The following is a 21,497-nucleotide window of genomic DNA, read 5'->3' on the forward strand; positions in this document are numbered from 1 at the left end:
ATAGTCAGATCATAGCGCTATACCTCCATGGTTAGATCATAGAGGTATACCTCCATGGTTAGATCATAGAGGTATAATACCTCCATGGTCAGATCATAGAGGTATACCTCTATGATCTGACCATATAGGTATACCTCCATGGTGAGATTGGTCTCATAATAATATATTGATTTAATGCTCCCTGTTTCAACAAGGTTAAGTATTTATTGATGCAAAAAAAAACTATAAAAACATATATTATCAAAGGATTTATTTATCTGAAAATAATATTACAGTTTCTGTATAGCATAAATTACATAAAAATATCATAATTATTTAGATTTGTTGTCCAGTGGCAGAGTTTACATGCTTTAGTCTTGTTATAGGCCTAAAGCTAGGTGTCTGCCTGCAGTCACACTATCAATGCCATAAGCTATTCAGCCTAAAACAATATAAAATATATACACTACCAGTGCACACATTTTAAACCCATCAGTGACATCCAACATAAGTTTCACTGTATAAACCTATTTCTCTTTACAATTATTTACATAATTCCAAAATGAATTAATTTTAGCGTTCGCGCATACAGGATTCCTTGTTATATACAGTCTGATGACATCACTCAGATCTACTTCTATTCTATTGTCATTAATGCAATGAAAGTTTTATTTCCAACATGTACAGGTTTTCTGAAGTAGCTAATGTACAGAGCTGAAGGTCTATCTACACTAACAAACTAGTCTGACATAAAAAGTTTGATGTGCCCAAATATGGTAGTGATATGACATCATTATGTCCATATATGGGCGCATCACATTTTTATCACATCAAGTTTGAGACAGTGTAGACAGAGTTTTAGACTATTAGAACAACATAAACAATAATATTTATTGTACAATAATAATATATTATTCATAGCTCTGCAAATGTGTTTGGCTTTTTTTTACTTTATCGTCTCATAGCTCATACTATTCCGTTCATGTGTCGATGTCCAGGACTCATTTCTTGGTCATCAGCTTTCTTTCCTTTACTGTGGGGCCGTCTTCTCCCGGCTGGACCTTTAGCCCTCTGATACCCAGTCAGTTGTGGCTTGTACTCCTTATTATTCTAGAAAAATTAGAACAAGAAATTAAGTAAAAGCGATAAACTATATTTTACCAATTGTAAGATTCGATAATGTTTACAAAAACAAGGTTAATATGGCAACATTTTACAAAATGTAACACAATTTTTCTGCAAACGTTTATCTCTAATCATTTTATGTAGGACAATTTTATGAAATCTGAAAATAAACGAATATACTATCATGATCTATAGTATTTTTTTCGAAAGTCATAAATTTTGATTGAGGAAGAAAGTGATCGGCGCCTACCAAATATAGGGCAATCATAAAATATTATGTGTCAACGTTTTATTTTATTTCTTAAACATGATTTTCTTTCATGGCTGCAATAACTGTAACTAAGCAAATGCACTGTAACCATAGAAAATGTCAACATTAAAAAAAATGCTTTGAATATAAATATCCTTTTTTTAAATTAATTTTTTCTATTTAACAATCTATTTATGGCATCTTTATTTTTTATTTATTACGACTCTGATTTTGTAATTAATTTCTTATGATATGACATCAACTGATATCAGGAACACATAAACAATTTTTGTCATTTTGACTGGCGGGTGTTTCTCAAGCCTTTCATCATAATAGGTTTCTTTTTTCATTGTTTTTGCTGTTCTTGCCTATGATTGATTTTCATAAATTAAACTCTCTATATTGGGTTCATAGGTATTTCAAAATAAGGTCTGTGCTGTGTAGGGGGTAAAAATTTAGGTCATTTGTTATCTGTTCTGCAGTAGAGGGTCACCATTTAGATACTTCATAGTGTGTTGGAGTACAGAAGGGGGTAAATATGTAGGTCATTTACTTGTCTGTTCTGGGTAGACCCCCACTATTTGGGTCATCCTCACTCTGCTGGAGTAGGAGATAATAACTTACTTCATTGCTTGCTAGAAACATAACATTTATCTATGATACTGTACATGGTAAATTCTAACAAAAAAAAGTGTCCCACAAAGTTACTGTATACAGAATTCTTCAAAATTAATTTAAACAAATTTTCTAATCAGATATATAAATATTGTTATTTTGATCAATTTTTTATTTAACTTGTTATTTCTTTCAGGGACAATAGGAATTGTATAATATAGGAATCATTGACTGCTGGCTGGTAATTATGACCATAGCTACCTTAATTTTTAACTGAATATAGTTATTTAACTTTTCACCAAAATCAAGTTTCACGAATGTTGCATAAAAAAAGTTACATGATATAAAAATATGGAAATAAAAGTCTTACCTCATCAAAGTATGGAATGTCGCCATGGTGATGAGTACTGGTCCGACTGTGTGGGTCCAGTTTCCACTGTGACTGCTGCATGAAAGGCGATGAAGCACGACAATGTGGTGAAGATGGTCGCGGTGATGGCGTCCTTCGTTGCGAAATAGGAAGTTGAGGCAGTGGCTTACTTGGAGTTGGAGAACGTCCTCTTGATGGTGGCGGCACCGGTGAACCACCTTCAACGTACGATAAAGGTTTGCGGCCAGGTTTAGGAGCAATAGGCGGTGGAGCTTGGTGCCTATGTCTGAAAGAAATTGATGTGTGATATTGAAAATTAACTCCCTTCAATATTAGCATTGATGAAGAAGGTCAAAAAGAGGATATGACAACAGTTTTGTAAGATTATAAGAAAACAATATAACTGTATCAAGTGTGTGAATGGATAGTTGGAACCTATGACTTCCTTAGTTGCTTATGGATTGTTCTTAGGTATATCCGGCAATGTGTTTGTTTGTTATACTATAACAAGTTAAGAAAACAAATAATCATTCTCAACAAATTTTATATAAAAATAGTTGCAACTTCTAAAAGTTTGATTCTGTAATAAGTAGGCTCTTTGTGTAGATACCTCCATGGTTATACAGTATGTACTTTTCTGAAGCACAAAAAGTGACAGTCTGTGGTTTGTGGTAAATAGGCCTAATTAAAGTGTTGTGTTATGTTTGAACTGTAAACCACAAAGTGGTCTATTTGTGGCATTTATTGCCCAGGAAAGTTTTAGTTTATTATGTTTACTGAAAACATTCAAGAACAACATATTATCTCCAATTCTTGCAGTGAATGTGAATCTAAAACCGATGACATCATACCTGTCATCATCATGCATCTTCTGAGATGATGTAAATTCTCCAGACTTGGTCAGATCTATCCATTGTTCTTCTTCACTAGATGACCAATCACTACCACTTTCAAAACTACTGATCACTATTATAGTTTTGGAAAAAGTGTGATTTAGTCTTTCTTATATGAATGCTTAATTGTTATGGTCAATTAAATAATATACTTTCATTTCATGTATACATAATGCATCGTCGGGGCCCTCATGATACTAGCCTTCGCTTCTAGTGCGGGCCCAGTTATTATTGTTATAACTGTGTATGAATGAATATAATATATGCTTTGTATTTCTTACCTATAGATGGAGTGGTGTGTAAAGGAATTGGTTTCTTTCCAGAGTCTGTGAAAAGAGACTCAATGTCTGGCAGATCCAAACTTGAATTCTTCAAATACTTTGCCTTACCCTTGTCTTCATGTTCTTGTGACTTTGACAAAAGTTTATCAAGAAACCCTTTGGATTTAACTGGTATTTGTGAACTGTTTTTAGATTTTACATGTTTTTCTTTCTTCTTGGGTTTCTTCTCTTGTTTCCCCTTCGGTTGGTCTTGCGTACTATTTTCAAACCGGTCAAGTTTTTCTTGTATTTTCTGCGATCTTTCCAGTTTTCCTTTTGCTTTAACATTCTTCTTCTTCTGTGACATTTGACATGATGAATCTCTGTTAGCGAGAAACGACTTTGATTTTGTTTTTCTTGGAACCAGAGTGGGTTTTGTTAGCGTGGCTACGTGTGATTTTGATTTGATAAGGTTGGATTTTGTCTGTGCCTTCATGACAGTCTTGAAGCTTGGAGGTGGAACTGATGGTACCCTCCGACGTTGCTGAAATAAAAAGTTTTTTTAGTTAAAGTTGAAAATATGTTGGAATCAACTCTTTCAAAAAGTATTACAAATACCATTCTTAACAAAAGACCACTTTTGAACCAGTATAGTGGTATTAAGGCCTAATATTGTTAGCATCAAATTAGCTAGTTATAGGCATATGGATATTTAGTTAAATAATCATACAGATTATTATGTTCACACTTAATTAAATAACATGATATCTATCTTGAAATTTTTAATACTACAGTTTATTTTAAATACATTATAAAATTTTCTATTTAGCTTGGTTTGACACTTATATTGAAGAGGACAAATTCATTTACCAAGTCCATGCTTTTTCTATCGGGATCTGTGCTAGACTTTCTTGCTGTGGTTCTGTCGGTTCTATGATCTTCACTCTGAGATAGAAAATCTGGCCTGTAACAAATATTAATTGATAATATATTTTATTGTGTGTTATGTTTGATCGATTTATAATTATAAAGTATAATATAATAAACCGGTATTAATATAGTATAATAGATAGTTTTAAACACTTAAAATGAGAATTTTACATATTTCTAATTTTAAACAAAATTGTATGAATAGAAAATGAGCAATGTAAAATTATACTAGAATGAAGTTGTTTCAAAAATTGCAAATTAAAGATGTTGCTCTTTGTAGAGCTTGAACAATGAAATTGCTATTCATTTTGTATTGTTAATATTCTATAAGAAGATGTGTTATTGATTTATAATTTTTTTAATAATTTTTAATGACTTACGCTTTTAATATTCTGTTTGCATTTTTCAACTTCTTAATTTCTTCTTCTGCTAGTGCTAATTTACTTTGAAGTTCTAAAAATCACCAAAAACAAAAATCAATAAAAATTTAAAAAAATAGTAAATAACAAATAACAAGTGCCTCCTCCTTTTTTTTAAAATTTCGGACGAGAAACATGTATATTTTATTATTTGGTCTAAGATAAAAACAAACACAAATATTTTAGTATTGGAAATTGTTTGGTTATTGTATTAAGTCAAGTTCAGTTTTTTTTTCCAAAATGAGTTTCTTAATGCTTTTCATATGAGGTTATTAAAAAAATATTAACATTTTCTTTTCATTGGTTTGAAGCATGATTCATAGAATGGTATTTATGCATTGATGTTGTACTAGAGAGGGAAGCAAACATGTTTTACTGGAGATGCAAATAATAATTATGTTTCTCCTCATCTCATCTGTAACTTCAGGTCAGTGAAAAGCTAGGTTTAGATTATAATATTGCCCACAAATAAGAAAGATAACACTTCGCATTTGATTGAGCACTTTATGTCTAAAGCAATAATACGCTGTACATAAACAGGCTAAAAACGCACAAGAAATTACTATACATTGCTGAAATGGGTTCAGAGAAAAAAAGAAAAGGACATTTTCTGGTTTTTTTTTGTATTTTTAATGTTATTATTTGGCATTATTTCAGATATTGTGTTAGTAATGAATTTGCTATTATTAGAATTTAATAATAATATTTAAATTTTTCACAGGTGGTACCATGGTATGTGAAGTTACAACTCTGCCAAGTATGTCAGATATGTAATTGAATTTTTTAAATTTTATATTACAGCCAAATTCACTTAATGTTTTATGCAAGAAATAAATACCTCTAAAAGTATTAATTTTTACCAGATGATTAAAAGCATCATCCAGTTGTTGTTTGAAGTTGAAAGGATGCCAACTTTTATATTATTAAACATAAGTATTATAAGGGTAATCCATTTAACCATTACATTTTAACAAAAGCTTTTAATTTCAATTTCATTTTAACATTAATGACAATGAACAAAAATGCATTAGTTGCAGAATGTGAGCAGTTGAGCATAACATGACTTCCTAATGCTTCCTAATGACATCAACAAAAATGATCAAATTGGAACATAACTGTATGAATAGAGATGGCTTCTGATGGGATTTGAACCTGTTTCTTTCTGCTCACAGGCCAATTATGAACATTACACCAGATACCTTATATCTGCTACATCTCACTGTGAGTGAGTGGCCGAGCGGTTAAGACAGTGGAACCGTAATTACGTAGCCATAATATCGGCAGGGGTTCGAGGCTCACTCCATGGTTCTGGTGGTAGAACGAGTCTTCTCAGATAAGGACTATAAACCGTAGGTCCAGTGTACACAACAAGCTCGTGTACACTTTAAAGAACCTAGTACATCTTTCGAGACGAGACGTAGGGGGTTACCCCGGTGTATTAGTACATCACAGCCACTGATCACCAACTAGGCCCTCTAGGAGACCAGTCTTTGACTGAAGAGGTCGCTCAGTATAAAAATAAACAAACATATCCCTGACATATCTAAATCTCACCTTTTACTCTAGCTTTTGATTTGCTTAACTTCGCATGAGCACTTGTGAGTTCTGCTTTGTTGTTTTGTTGTCTAGGTTCACTATAGGATAAATAATAAACAAATGAGATTGATATTGATGCACTTCGAGCATTTACAATCTTTCTAAAAAGACCTTTACGCACTGATCAACAATAACAACATAAAGCCCAACAAAAACCTAATAATTTAGGTATGTAACAAAAAATGAAACAATTAATTGTATCATTTTCTAGATTAAGATAACACAAACTTCTTCATTTTTGGCTTTACATTATTATTATTACAATATATAAATATATTTTTGCTATTATGAAAATTAATGAAATATATAATTACATAACACCACCATTGAGCTGTTGGACCCTTTCCTCTAATTCTGTAATCTGTGGAGAATAAATGACAAAAATCATTCAGAAAAATCAATGTCAACATACTACGGTAGTTTCAAACGAATACTGTCATTTGATTGGTTGTTCAGGTATCTGATGATTTTTAAATATTTTATCAATGATAGTACTTAAGTACTTTGTAAAATTAAAAACATTTATAAATTAGCCAAACAGTACATATAACTAAATCTGAAATAGTGAAATATTGCCCCAACCAATTCTTAAACTTTGAACCAATTGGGCAACAGGTATTTTTCCCCTTGGTGTGGTCTCTTTATTTTTCCTTCCAACATCATTTCTTTCAGCACTGAACTTTTAGGATTTCTCTCTAAACTATTGTATTTACTTTGATAAAATACTATTTCATTGTTCACACTTTTGTCTGATTTATTAATAGGATTGTATTAAACAATCATCTTATCTTCATTCTAAGCTTAATTGCTGTTAAGAAATGGTAAATGCCACGACCTGTATTTGCAAAGTGTTTTTGGTTGATTCCATGTTGGTGACGTAAAACAAGTAACCACACTTTCATTTTAATGTTGATCGTTACAAATTGAAACCATGATGAAAGGTTGATAAAGTTTAATTCTTATTAATTGTGGGTAACTGTTACACAAACAGTAAGTCTATTACGTACAAATTGGCACTTATTCTCATTAACTACAACTTGTGACTTCTCAATGATTTGGGTTTTTATTTCTTTTTCATTTGTAGTTAAAAGTACTGAACTACTAGTAAACATTTTTCAAAATAACTACTGTAACCACCGAGTACAATCACATGCTTAAACCCACAACCTAATTTAGGAACAATTTAGTCACAAGATTTTTGGTAAATCTATTGATAATGCGATCTGAGCATAATCCTAAAATCCCCGCCCCCCAAATTTGTTTCAACTGTTGTACCCTGGGACTAAAACTCAACCATTGTATTATTAAAAGTCATTACATATCAGCACTAATATAATACTTAATAATAAATATATTTAGTAATCTCTGTATGGGAGCTTGAATAACATAACAACAACTATTTTATTAATTATCAATTCTCAAATGGTTTAAAAAGTAAATCTTTTTAGGAAGTAAAATCTTAGAATACACACACATTTGACTATCGCTTCAAATCTTGCGGACCAGACCAGTATATCCCACCAACAATAATGAAACACACCGCAAGGTCACATCACGTACTGGTCTGTACTTAGTTTTGACAAAAAAAACTGACCTTAATTACAAAATTGTTTTCTTAAAATAATTTTACTTTAATCTTGATCTAACAGTAGTGTTTATTTAATTATCCTAATTAATTAATACTTTTTCCCAAATGTAAATATACAGTAGGCCTATAACTGTCTTTTTTTTCTATATTTCATTTTTCCAAGATAAATTTTTCACAAAAAATGCTATCCTAACATACAGTAGCTGCATAAAATGGAAATTTATGGTACCCCATCTAAAACGGTGCAAGCTTTTGGTCACAATGTTTAGGAGGAGATGGAGTAACAAATTTTGGATTAGTCTTGTGTCAACATTTTTCCTATAGCATAAGCTGATTTATTTTGGTCTTTTTTGTCATATTTGTTATTGAAGTTTTTTATATGTTATTATGTTATGAGAGTGACAAAAAAAGTATTTACACAGATGTACATTATGCTTTATAATTGTAAAAACCATAAAATATTTTGCTTAATTTATAGATTTTCTCCTTCCTACTGTGAAATAATCAATGGCTTGTATATATCCGCCTATATGGATAAGACGAAAACTACAAAAACCCTAGACATTACCACTTCAACGTGACTTAGGTGTTTTCAAAATGCATATCGCTGTGTTCTAATAATAGACATCCAACTTGCTACAGGAATTGGGTATAATCTTCAATATAAGCCTGGCAATTATTTGAAGAAGTTATCAGCACCTTGACACTGGTGTAATTATGTTCAATTTTAATGAGAAGAGGATGGTATGGTTTCCTATCATGGATAGCAGTCCACCAATGTTGTTTCTTTTACCTACAAGTTTCAGGTCAGCGTAAATAAGGTCGAGTATGATATGAATATTCATGATATCTATCAATCTTTCTACATTGGAAAGGTCATTTATAAAGGATACATTCAATTTAGAATCAATTAATTTACGCTTTATTACTTATACTGTTTTGAAACTGTAGTATAAAAGTTAACTTAAAATTTCTCAGTATGTGTTTTAACATTTATGGACAACCCCTATTTAAAGAACATTTAACACTTTGTTGGTCCCTAATAAGGGTTCTACTGTTATTCAAATTGGGTTTCGTTCGTTATCATTATATGCTTATATACTTCTTTTGTAAATATGAAAGTCAACTGACAATATCCAGAAATTCCATGTTTAATAATCCATAAGCAATTAAAAAGTTTGGAAATTGTGGATTCGTCTAAAGTTTGTTATCTTACTCTTAATCTTGATGCCTCTGCTCCCTCACAGAGCAACTCGTTCTTTGCCTTGACGCAGTTTGACGTGCTCATAACCCTTTTTAATTCACCCTGAAAAGGAAAATGAAATTTTTAATTGATAAAATTGAATACTTTTTTACTAATGTATCTTGTATGTATAGGAACTAAAATTGGAAAAAAGATCATTTCCACTAAAAAAGTTTTTTTTTTATCTTTTTGAGTTTTAATAATTTTAAAATTTGTTTACATTGCTCAAAATATTTTGTCTGTAAGAGTAATTCTTGACATGATGATTTTGATATATGAATATTCTAATTAAACAAACAATTCCCTACAGTCTTTCCAATGGAAGACGGATGTTAACAAATATCCTTTAGTACTTTTGATGATACATGCTTTTGATGTGGTGATTGGTACCTCTTCATTTTCCGATATCCTTGCAAAAAAAGTTTTAAGTGGAAACCCCCATAAAATTTAAGAATAGCTATTTGATGGGAAGTTGATATGTCTAATTAAATTATTATCTAATTATGTTAAACAGCTGTATTAATCTGTATTATGTATATTAGAATCAAATAATCACTTAATCATTTACAAATATTTAAGTTTTTTAAATAAATAAAATGTTTGAATAAATTAATTATTATTAACAAGATTTGTATCATATGTGAATTTTACAAATATGGCATTCATTGGTAGATACAAAAAATTGAAAAACGAGGATCTGTATGTCTTTGAAAAGTGTCATTTAAATCAATTATGCGGTTTCAGAGCCTTCCTTTTGAAAACACTGGAATGGCATGTCTTTTTTACCTGCAAGTTTGATAAGTCAGCCTCAATCTTTATAACATGTGTCTTCTCAAGAAATAACTGCTGTCTAAAATCAGCTGATTCGGTTTCCGCAATATTTGCCAATTGTTCTGCGTTGATACGCACGCCACGTTCTTGATCGACCTGCATCAACAATTTATCAATCTCCTCTTTCTGTCTTTGCCCAATCCCGAGTAGATTATGACATTTCTGGCAATCCATACAAGCTCGATCCGTTTGTGTTTCAACGTCACTTTTTGCTTGCGTGTAGAAGTTACTCCGTCCACATTGAATTTCTCTCGTTGCACCATTGTGATTTAGAATTAATTTCTTCTTGTTAAAGAACAGCGTTGAAAGTTTACTATTTGACATCTAATGAAGAAAAAAAGAAGGAAATTATTGTTTCATTAACAATACATTATTACAATCAATTCTACTTATCAGTGATGATAAATCTTCATCAGATATTTGAAATATTAAAGCAATTCTTTGTTGATTAAATTAAAATATTTCTGGCAGAAAATCAATAAATAAAAATTAATAATGATTTCACATTGGAATGAAAGGAAATGAAAAAGACATAAAATGACTATACCAGGAAAATCTAAGAAAGTCAAGATCGTTGCATCCCCAAAGACTTGGACTTAGGTACCAATGTACTTTAGGGTCAGGGTAAAGTTAAGCTGGAAATGGTACGAGTGAATACGATTGGCAACTGTAAAGTATGGAAAGAAACTGAGTAATTTATGAAGAGGAGAAAACATATGCAGGGCTGCTGTCACAAAAGTGGTGCTAGGTGGTCGAAAAAAAAAATGAAGAGAACAATCTTGTGTGCAGGTCACAGAGTTGTCAAAGGCCTCTGTCTAGTGTTCAGGTTGAAACTTTACCAGCTGTACTAGTAGCTACAGCCCTGATATGAAAGGCAAATGTTGTTCCAATAAAGAGTGAAAATTGTGCCATTGGAACACTGCGGCTGTCATTCAAGTTAAATGTTAACATGACATAATTTACACACTCATTATTATATGCACCCATTATTTCTTATATACAGTACACCCATTATTTCTTCATCAGTAAATAGGGAGTTTTTAATTTGCAATGACCAAGAGCTTGTGTAACTCTTTAAAACCTGATATTCAATTTTTTTCATGATAATAATAGGCCTACACCCAAAATAAAATGTGTTAAAAGAATCCAAGGTCGTTGTCTGGACCGAGCATTGACAAAATGCTATGTTACAATGATGAAAATAAAGTCACCAACCAAAAAAAGCTTTTCAAAGAAGAAAATATAGAAATACTATATAAAAAAAGAAATTTACTTGGTTGGGGTTCATGCTCTTGGTTGGATGGTATAAATATTTTCTTAAAAGTTATACAAAAAAGAATAAAATTGCTGATACAGTATTTAAAAATTACTCACTAACAAAAATCTATAAAAAAAAAACATCTGTTTTTCAAATTCAAAATTTTATTCGTCATCAATTTCAAAATGTACAAATTTCATGTGCTTCAAATGTGTGTTATGGACAAACATGACACATACTGGAAATCTCACCAATTATAAAAGTCAGGAATAATGATGTGAACCTACATTTCACTGTCGTTGCTGGCTTAGATGCACTTACTGTATCCAGGTGTTTGACTGACTGAGTGTTTTCTTTTAGATAGCAATCTTTATGTTTAGTCATGTGGGATAATTTTCCCCGGAGATGTGGTGATGGTACGAAGTTAGCTAGGGATATTAGTTTATAATTGCCATGCAACAGTCTACTGTAAACAACAACAATAAACTGACTTGATTAAAAATGTTTGGTTTTGAATATCCATGAGTTAATAGCTCTTTTTTAAACTGACTTATTTATAATTATTTTAATATTTAACAAAATGTTTTCTGTTTGAATAATTTGATTCATAACATTTAGGCTAGGCCTTGTATCGCTTCTTTTACCCCCAATAGGTCATAATAGTGCGACATAAATTCTTTTAATTTAGGAAGGGAACGGTAAACAATTGCCAGTTTCATGTACAATACTTGCCCCTACAATTATAATTTGATCTTGGTCTAGTACTGTATTCTTAATTTTTTTTTTCTTACCTTTTAAGTTTAAAATTATTATTTAAAATTAATTTTCTAACAATAAAATAAAATTGCAAATCATATATAATTATATAAATATAATCTTACATTATACAATTACGGGGTCATTAACATTTAATTGTAAAATATAAAGTAATGAAACAAGAAAAACAACAAAACAAAAATAAATTTAACATTACACAAATTATTATTATTTAAAAATACAATGAATTTAAAATATTAAAAATATCAGCTTTAAAATTATAGGATTAAAACTTAACTGTATAAATTGAAAACAAATAATTAGCCAACAAGATCGAAGATATAACTAAACTTACCTTGCAAATCGAAATACAATATATGTATTTCAAACATACAGGATGACCCAAAACAACAAGTCTACGGTACAGCAGATGAAATCTAGCCTGACTGTATGACTGGGACGCAAATCGGATATGGTCCGGTGGAACAGAATAATCACATGCGCTGTGAATTCAACAGGAACTTGCGTTTTGGCTTGAGCACAACACTTTAGACGCTAAAGTGAGTCACCCATTTTGCATTGTATACGGTAAACTTGTAACGGGTAGTGATGCGACGACTCACACGACGACGGATAATGACACAACAAATCACAGTCAACTTGTAATGACATTGACATGAAGGCTACCCTTGTAATGAATTATTACTTTAGGTACATCCAGTTTCCAAGTCTATTCTTTGGTGCTCCATTTTATTCAATATTTTTCTGAAACAAACAAATAAACTTAATTCATTCAATGATATACCGGTACAGTAGAAACCCTCCCCTGGGACACCAATAATCAGGAGGTACTCCTATTAAGGGGACACTCTGTGAACAAGGGAAAATATATATTTAAAACCAAGGCTAGTTCCCTATTCAGGGGAAGCCCCAATGGGTTTAAACTACATTATACATTTATATTTGTTTGTGTGCTATTGTTAATAATTTAATTTCTCGAAAAATGTAAAATTAATATATGTAAAAGAATGAGACCGGACACAAAATTTCTTTATTTATCCCTCCCTGTTTGACCTTTGTTAAATTCAGAATTCATACATATAACGAAAAAGTATAAAACTAGGTTATTTCTTTACCTGGAAGTACAGGCACATTCTAAAAGAAGTATGATAAATTGAATTACTGTAAAAGATAACATCAGTTTATAATTATATGGACAGCACATCTTTCAATAAGTTGTTAAGATACGTTATAGTTTATAGACAGTATATAACGGAAATGAACAATTACACTCATAGGACAGTAGGCCTATAAATACATTAGAAGAATTCCTATTAAGGAGACACCTTCGAGACCCTACAAAGTGTCCTTCAACCATAGTGTTGATATATATATATTTGCTTGTTCATTTCACTGTTAACTGTCCTCTTTATGGATGCACCTGAGTAGGGTGACCCTTATATTATAATAAGAATAATATCCTAGAGTTATATAGCGCCTAATGTTGTGAAACCTCTAAGTACTGAACATTATTACTCCAGTCATCAACATACTCCCATAATGCAACTAGTAATCAGCGCAAAGTTGTGTCTTGATCTAACCGGGTTCCCATTTATACACCTGGGTGGAGAGGCAAACGTAAGTAAAGTATCTTGCCTAAGGATACAAGCAATGCGGTGAGAGTTGGATTCGAACCTCGATCTCACGACTAGTAGTCGAACGTACAACACACTGCGCCACACGCCCTTAAAGAGGTAGGTAGTGCAGAAGGAGGTGTTGGTGGCTATAGAAGATGTTCTACTGTAACTCTATGTCCAAACTTTTGTACAGTGCTCTACCCAGTCTTCATGACATGAATCTGAACTAGGGAATGCTTGTTCATTGCTTCAATCAACAAACAGCTTACTTAATTGGTATACTTCCCACCTTGATGTCAAGCATTAGGCAACTTATAATGTTCAATAATAATATTTAAAAAAATTCAGGTTCTTCTGTATTTGTCTATTGACATCATACATGACGGGTGCTGCAATTATTTGACTGCAATGCTTCTTCTATCTTTAACAATAATCTAATCTAATACAAGGTTTTAAAATGGCAAAATAATAATGTCATTTTGTAACTGTCAGTATAATGATAATTATTAACAAAATTCATGACAGCTTTGTGGCACATGTACAGAAAAATTTATCATTACTAATCATGATTTTTATCTAAAATAATTGGTGATTTCCTGGCCGTCACTTGAGTAATCACTTATATATGATTACATATATTCTTTCCTTAAAATTCTACAAATTCTTGAGTAGTAGGTTTTTTTTATATAGATGTCGTTTATGTTTAATGTGTGGACTATTATCCTATTAAACATTTGCAGTCATTCCGTCCTCAAAATATTAATAAACAAACATCAAAGTTTTTTGAAAGATGTATTTCTTTTCATTGTTGAAGTCATTGTGATGCAGAGTGCAGACCAAAGCACTTCCTTTTAGAGAGGCTCAAGGTGTAAGCCTCTTTCATACCCATTATATTTATAGCATTTTGTAAAGCTTTGTGGTGGGCAGACATTTGATACAAAATTACTTCTTTTTCAGAGAATGTACATCATATTCAGAGATGCGTTTGCTGTGTTTATATGTTATTGTTGCAAGTTCTTTAAAGTTTGTGTATTGGCATTTATAGAGGGCAGTAGACATAATTCGGTCATGTGTCTCTGAAAATGTATCTGCTGCCCTCTATAGGTTTTGCAACTTCTTGTGATTATTTTGAACACCTGTGTTGGCACACGTGTTCAACCTTTTCAAACGTCATTTTACATAGATGAATAGAAATTTGCTTAAATAAGTGAAAAAAAAATGTGAGTAATATTTATTATTTATATGCTCTAGCTAGTAGTAGCCAGTTAATTAGGCCTACCTAGGCCTAAAGACAGCGCTATTTAGTATTAATAAGAGGGAGTGAGTGACAGTGGGTGACCCTACCTAACTATCTAGCTAGGGTATACTAGGCCTACAGTAGGCCTAGCCTTAATACTATTATAGAGTAGAGAGGAAATAAATAGGCTTAGGCTTGGCTATAGGGCCTAGGCTAGGAGGAGGATACCTAGACTGGGCCTAGCTAGGTTAGGCTAGCAAGGGCATTGGTGACGCATACAAAAATAGCTAGGCATTGCATAGTATATTAGGGTCATCCAAACTGCCACTTGTTGTGTTGCACCTCATCATATTGTCTTGCGTCCTCGTGTGGGAACCAAACTTAAACATAAGGTTGCAGCACACATACTTTATTGAGTTATTGAAATTCACTTACAACATCTGTGATGATGTGACAAATGTTGCTGCTTTGACCTTGACCTGGTTTTGTGTAATATTACTGTGACAGACATTATATTTATTAAAGTTACAATTTATATTCCAGACAGTTCTTGTAATGTAGATATAGTTTACAATATTGCTTCAATTGATAATAATAAATATAAAATAACACAGGATAATTAATTAAGAAAATGTTACTGTTTAAGTTTGTTATTTCAGTTTTCTGCAAAGATATTTATTTTTCCCTAAAGGTAACCATCATAAGTTTGTTTAGTAATAAACTTAAGATTTAGCTAGAAGAATATACTGTATGTTGTTAGTTATGGAATATATTACTGTATCACACAATATGTGTAACTGTACAGTAGGTATATTATTATTGATAATTTATTTTTAATGTCAGAATATTTACCCGATATACTGTTACTTAAACTAAACAAAATTAGTCAAAATGCTTTTTTTGTGAGATTTTCCATCATGTTGGAATAAAAAATATATGCAATTTAAATTTGCATTATAAATCATTGAGATTTTTTTTCCAAGACGCCAAAGCAACATGTCATTGATATGTTCGAGTGATCTATCTAGTACAATTTGATTAGATTTCATTGACTACTTGACTAAATGTAATTCTGTTTCTACAATTCCGACGTTTTATGAATATATGCATGAAAACGATTTTAAAATTCAGAAAGCAAGATCTTCAGATTGTCTTGCGATGTCATTCTGTTATTTATATTGTATACTACACTTTATATAACTGCGACGAATAATTCCATGATAATTCAAGGGTTTTATAAATTAGGTTGATGGGGTGGATAAAAAAAAGGCTTAATATCTCCAAGATCTGTCTACACTATCAAACTAGTTTGACCAAAAAAGTTTGATGTGCCGAAATATATGTATGTAGTATGGTATGTGATATGACATCACTTTTATTTGATTATGTACAAGTCTTCTAAACTAACTCGTAAAGTTGTTTTTGATATGGTATTTTTATACAACTCTTTAAATTCTGTTTATGATTGTCCTCTTGTTGCTTTGTTTAAGTTGAATATACCAACCCGTACTCGCAGCAAGTGTTTGCTTCACGTTCTTTGTGGTCGTGTTGAATGCACAAGATGAGGTATTTTTCAGCAGTTTAATAGTGTGCTTGTTACTTGTTTGGATATTGATTTATTTTATGATAGTTTAAATGTATTTAAAGGGTAAAATTGTTAAATCTCTAAAATAAAACATAGTGTACTCTTCATTCACAGGAAAGTGTCCTCATAATAGGGGTTTCTCCTGATTAGGGTGTACCAAAGGAGGGATTTTACCGTATTAATACTTTGACTTTGTTCTGTGGTCAGTGATGTAGCCACGAGAAATAAAGTGGTCCGGTTTTCGCAAGAAAAGGGAACAATCTCTGTTCAAGCCACTGGGTTCTCAAAGAAATTCCTCTGCAGTGTATATAAGAGGAATTTCTGATGATTTTTTTTATATTGGACCAAATAAAGAATAATAAAATAATAGTGTTTGTATCTCATATCTACCACCCTCATAAAATATTGTTGAAATAAAAAGGCCTCTGTGAAAAGTGGTCATGTTGAAACCTTACCAACCGTACTGGTGGCTATGGCCCTGCTTAATAAGGACTAGTGCATCTCCCAATAGCGCCTAGGTGCTTGTTTGTAGTCCACACTTTTCAGTCAAGTAGATTTTATCACAATAACTTTGTTTCATATGCTATTAATTTACCATCAAGGAACCTTGATTGTGTACTGTTACTGTTTTGTTATCAAGGACCTATTAATTAAGTGTGTGTATCTCATATCTACCATTCAAGGAAACGCATCTAGCATCTATGCCTGATTGAAATCAAAACTCTTTTAGTCAGGCCTAGTTTATGACTTCTTTACTCAAATATTTCCCTGGATAATAGGATCATAATTAGTTCAATAGTGATGATACCCCCTAATTAAATACCATTATCTAATGATGTGTACTCTAGCAATTTCAGAAGACTTAAATATGCGGAAAAACACTTAAGGATAGATCAATATCTAATTTGAGAATTATTTCCCTTAAACTTATCTAATCATTTACTGGCCAAGAGAAAATGTAGTTAAGTTGACTCTTTGGGGATTAGGCTACACTGTTCTTTTGAGTTACTTCTAAAGTCTACACTATCAAACTTTATGTGACAAAAAAATGTGATGTGCCCATATATGGATATGATGATGTCATATCACTACCATATTTGGGTACATCAAACTTTTTTTTGCCAAATTAGTTTGATAGTGTATAAGACAGAGCTTAAAATGTAGTAATATTTTGTCTGGTTTTTATTTATTTATAAAAATGTATTAAGCTTGTAGAAACTGAGTGAAATATTTGCCAAAATGCAGAGAGCGTCAGACTCGTTATTTATTATTTCAGCCCATATTGATAGAGATAAAGTCTCGATAAATGATTAAAAAAAGGTTGAACATTGTGGAAAATCATGCAAACAAACATACAAAGAAAATGATACATGTGGAAAACTAATATTATTTGTTAGTTTACAATATTATTTACAATAATATTACTAAAATCTATTTTGATTTCAACTGATTCTTAATCAGTTTTAATAAGCTAAATATAGCTTTCTGTATTTTGTAATCATTTTAAAAATTTTATTCCATTTAATATCTTTTTTTATGATGTTATAATAATTCTTTTTTTTCCCAAACACTACCTCCTGTTCTGTTTTATGTGCATATAATTTTGCTTTTTTCAATATATATACAATTGTAACAGTAGGAATACAATATATTAAGATGCATTGTGACAGAAGTAATGATAGAGAACCTGTATTTTTAAAATACTACTACTACTACTGTATTATACTGACATCATTCAGTAGGATGTTGCTAATGAACAATGATGGGGACGCAGTTAATAGTATTCATCTATGCAATATTATTTGTATTGATCTTATTTGTGTATTCTAAAAATGTACCAGCTGATGAATGTTAAAATCATCTGTCCTTATTATTACATTATCTAGAATATTTTTTTTGTATACAAATGTCCAAAATAATTAACTGTAATAAACCATCTCTGATATAGGCCTACCTTTAAACGAACAATGTCAAAGTCAAATCTTTGTATGGATTTATGTATGTATGATCAAAATGATAGTAAAAGCCTATATCCTATAAATAATCTTGAATAAATGTTTTATAAGCTCTTTTTACACTACTGTATCAAACTATTTTGGCAAAAAAAGTGTTATGTGCCCAAATATGGTAGTGGGGCCCAAATATGGTAGTGATATGACATCATCCATATATAGGTACATCACATTTTTGTCACATAAAGTTTGATAGTGTAGACAGAGCTTTGTAAATGCCATAAACAAATTTTAAAAAAAACATGCATACTGTAAACATTATCAATTGTATTTTTCCTATTTTTTTTCGTTATTTTTTTACAACTAATCATGTGACATCATGTGAATTTATTCGTATTCTATTGATTTTCTATTAGCTTTTGAAGATATGAATATTCATGATTTCAATGTTTTGATTGCTAACGGAAAAACAAATTATAGAAGGAAATGTAATGGCTTGTGGTGTAAGACTGACTGATACCTTTTAGCACCTGTGTAAATCCCACAAAGATCGCATCAATTGATTTTATGATTTAGTTTATTTTCAATCGTAACAACTTAAAAATATGTTATCAAGCTTTATAAAGGGTTATATCATAGATGAATTTCTCCATGATTATATAAATGTTGTATAAAAATGTGTACAGTGTCTAAAATATACAGTACAAGAGGATCCGCTTCGCTGTAAACAAATGAGGGGTAATATATGTTTTAACACTGAGGCCAGCCCCTATTCAATGGACACCCTCAAGGTATCCCCTTCATAGGTTTTCTACTGTAATAATGTTTAAATAAAGCTTTGTTTCAGTCAACCCAGACCTTCGGGTACCACATTACATTAGTATGTTGTTTATAGTGAAAATGTACTTTTAACCTACTAAGATTTAAAATAAAAATACTAGTAAATGATTTTTAAAAATTAGAACTCTCTTGTAACAATTAACCTACTGAGCTTAGCAATTAAATTTTCTACAGGTACAGTAGGTATGTTCCTATGTTTGGATATATCATTAATAATGTTCGCCCTACTGTAATCTCATCATAACCAGCTATTTTCGGATCAATGGCTTTATGATCTGTAATTTCTGCTGGCATGGATTTTTATTCCCGAAGGCACCAAGGTGAGGCAAACAATTATGGAAATATAAATGGGAATGAATGATGAATGACACACTGTAGAAGAGGACATTCAAAATGATAACCTAGAAAACCATCGTGACCTATTTTTAGATCTTCAGTAGATTGTTGTTTTTGGTTATGACTTAATTAAAGGTATGTAATCCCACTATTTAAAAGCTCATAACCAATGGGGTTTCCAACACATCTTCTTTCCTTAAAGTTTTACACTACAGACTGGTAGTGCTTGCTTATGATTGCACTTTCCCTTTTGAAGGGAAAAGGAAACCCCATGTAACAATCCTGGATAATTATATAACATTTTATTTGATAATAAGAGACCAACAAGGATGACCCAAAACTACATAGATAAAAATTATAGAAAATGATATGAAAAGACAAGTCTGTGCATACTTTGGCCAAAAATCTCTCTTATTGAAGAAGAGAAGTGCGCTATGTCGTAAGACGTTCAGCATTTGTGATGATGATGATTTGATAATAAATTGGCAGATGTGATTGATTGATACACGTAGATACATACAATAAAAACATATAAAACAATTATAAAATCAGTACAACAGGAGACTCGAGTTAAAAAGATATTCCAAAAAGTAAAATACTTATACTTTGTACAGTACAATCTCAATTTTATCTCTACAATAATTTAAAGATAATTTTGTTTTATTCAAAGTTGATAACATTATATTACTGATCAATTAAAATTTGTTTTGTTGAGTTGAGTTGTTGAGGAATAGTGTATCTTTAACTTACTGTCCAAAATAGAAAATACATTATGATTACACTGGCTGGTGGATGGTTGACTTAATTAGCATAGTTGAAGTTCATTAAGCTGCTTTAATTGTGTTAGCTGCAAGATTATGTTCTCATATTAATCTCATTTCTCACTTTAGTTAATCTTTGCAAAATCAATAATAAGTTAATGATACAGTATTTAAATAGGTTTATATTGCATTCACCAATTTATTATGGCTGACCAAGATACTTCTACTGTATCTTGACTCACAAAGTGACTTGTGGGCTAGCTACATAAAATGGAAAATTTACAGTTAACTTACTCTCTCCCCCAGTTAGTATTCAACCAATATTAAGCCCTGTTATACAGATATTATCTTTAAAATAATTTTAAACAAACAGAATTAAATGGACACCATCGGAACCCAACAAAGTTTCTCCCTTAATAGAGGTGTCCTCTGAATAGGGGTTGGATGTAGTGTTAAAATATATGTTTATGTCATGGTAAAGTGTTCTCTTGGGTGTCCACTAAATAGTGGTCTCCCACAGGAGCGGGGTGGGGGGTTCTACTACCGTAGACATGTTTTTGTATTAATTACAAGGAAAAGAAATTATTGTTGTTATTATTTTATGAAGTATTTTTATGATACTAATGACATTGAGTGTGTTTTTACTGGTAGAGATAAAGGGTTAGTCATCCCATAAAACGTGAATGACTCAATATTAATAATAAAAATACAAAAAACATGATTTTATATTACCAAACAAAAGATTGCTGTATTATTTTGTCCTGTAATTTAAAATAAACTCAATATTTGAATCAATAATTATTTATTACTTTTATTTATTTATTTATTTATTTATTAAGGTATAAAAACATCAAATTCCAACCAGCAGCAAGAGCTGAAAAGGTTGGATTACAATCATAAACTGAGAAATAAAATACATCAAAGAAGATCTAAACTAAACATTAAACTTAAAGGATTCGTGCTAAGTGTGGAATAGTAGACCGCCTATATCTTTCAGTGCGACATCTGCAAGAATCCAACTTTGAACTAGTATTGC

The 21,497-nt window shown here is 31.3% G+C and overlaps 2 protein-coding genes across 2 annotated transcripts in view; both read right to left on the reverse strand.

Annotated features, from left to right (window-relative positions):
• Nucleotides 1–21,497, reverse strand: part of LOC144839116 (serine/threonine-protein kinase 33-like) — a 241,960-nt gene that overhangs the window by 21,371 nt on the left and 199,092 nt on the right. The gene's annotated exons all lie outside the window — the stretch shown is intronic.
• On the reverse strand, nucleotides 284–12,578 carry LOC144839012 (uncharacterized). The gene is made up of 11 exons (XM_078694416.1): nucleotides 12,469–12,578; nucleotides 10,055–10,423; nucleotides 9,242–9,331; nucleotides 6,752–6,798; nucleotides 6,396–6,475; nucleotides 4,803–4,875; nucleotides 4,363–4,456; nucleotides 3,514–4,036; nucleotides 3,191–3,305; nucleotides 2,340–2,625; nucleotides 284–1,089 (listed from the first exon to the last, which is right to left on the reverse strand). The coding sequence occupies exons 2-11, from the start codon at nucleotides 10,421–10,423 to the stop codon at nucleotides 946–948; spliced, it is 1,821 nt and encodes a 606-aa protein (XP_078550542.1). The 5' UTR covers nucleotides 12,469–12,578; the 3' UTR covers nucleotides 284–945.

The sequence above is a fragment of the Antedon bifida genome, chromosome 1, assembly GCF_963402885.1.
Source record: "Antedon bifida chromosome 1, ecAntBifi1.1, whole genome shotgun sequence".
Taxonomy (NCBI): domain Eukaryota; kingdom Metazoa; phylum Echinodermata; class Crinoidea; order Comatulida; family Antedonidae; genus Antedon; species Antedon bifida.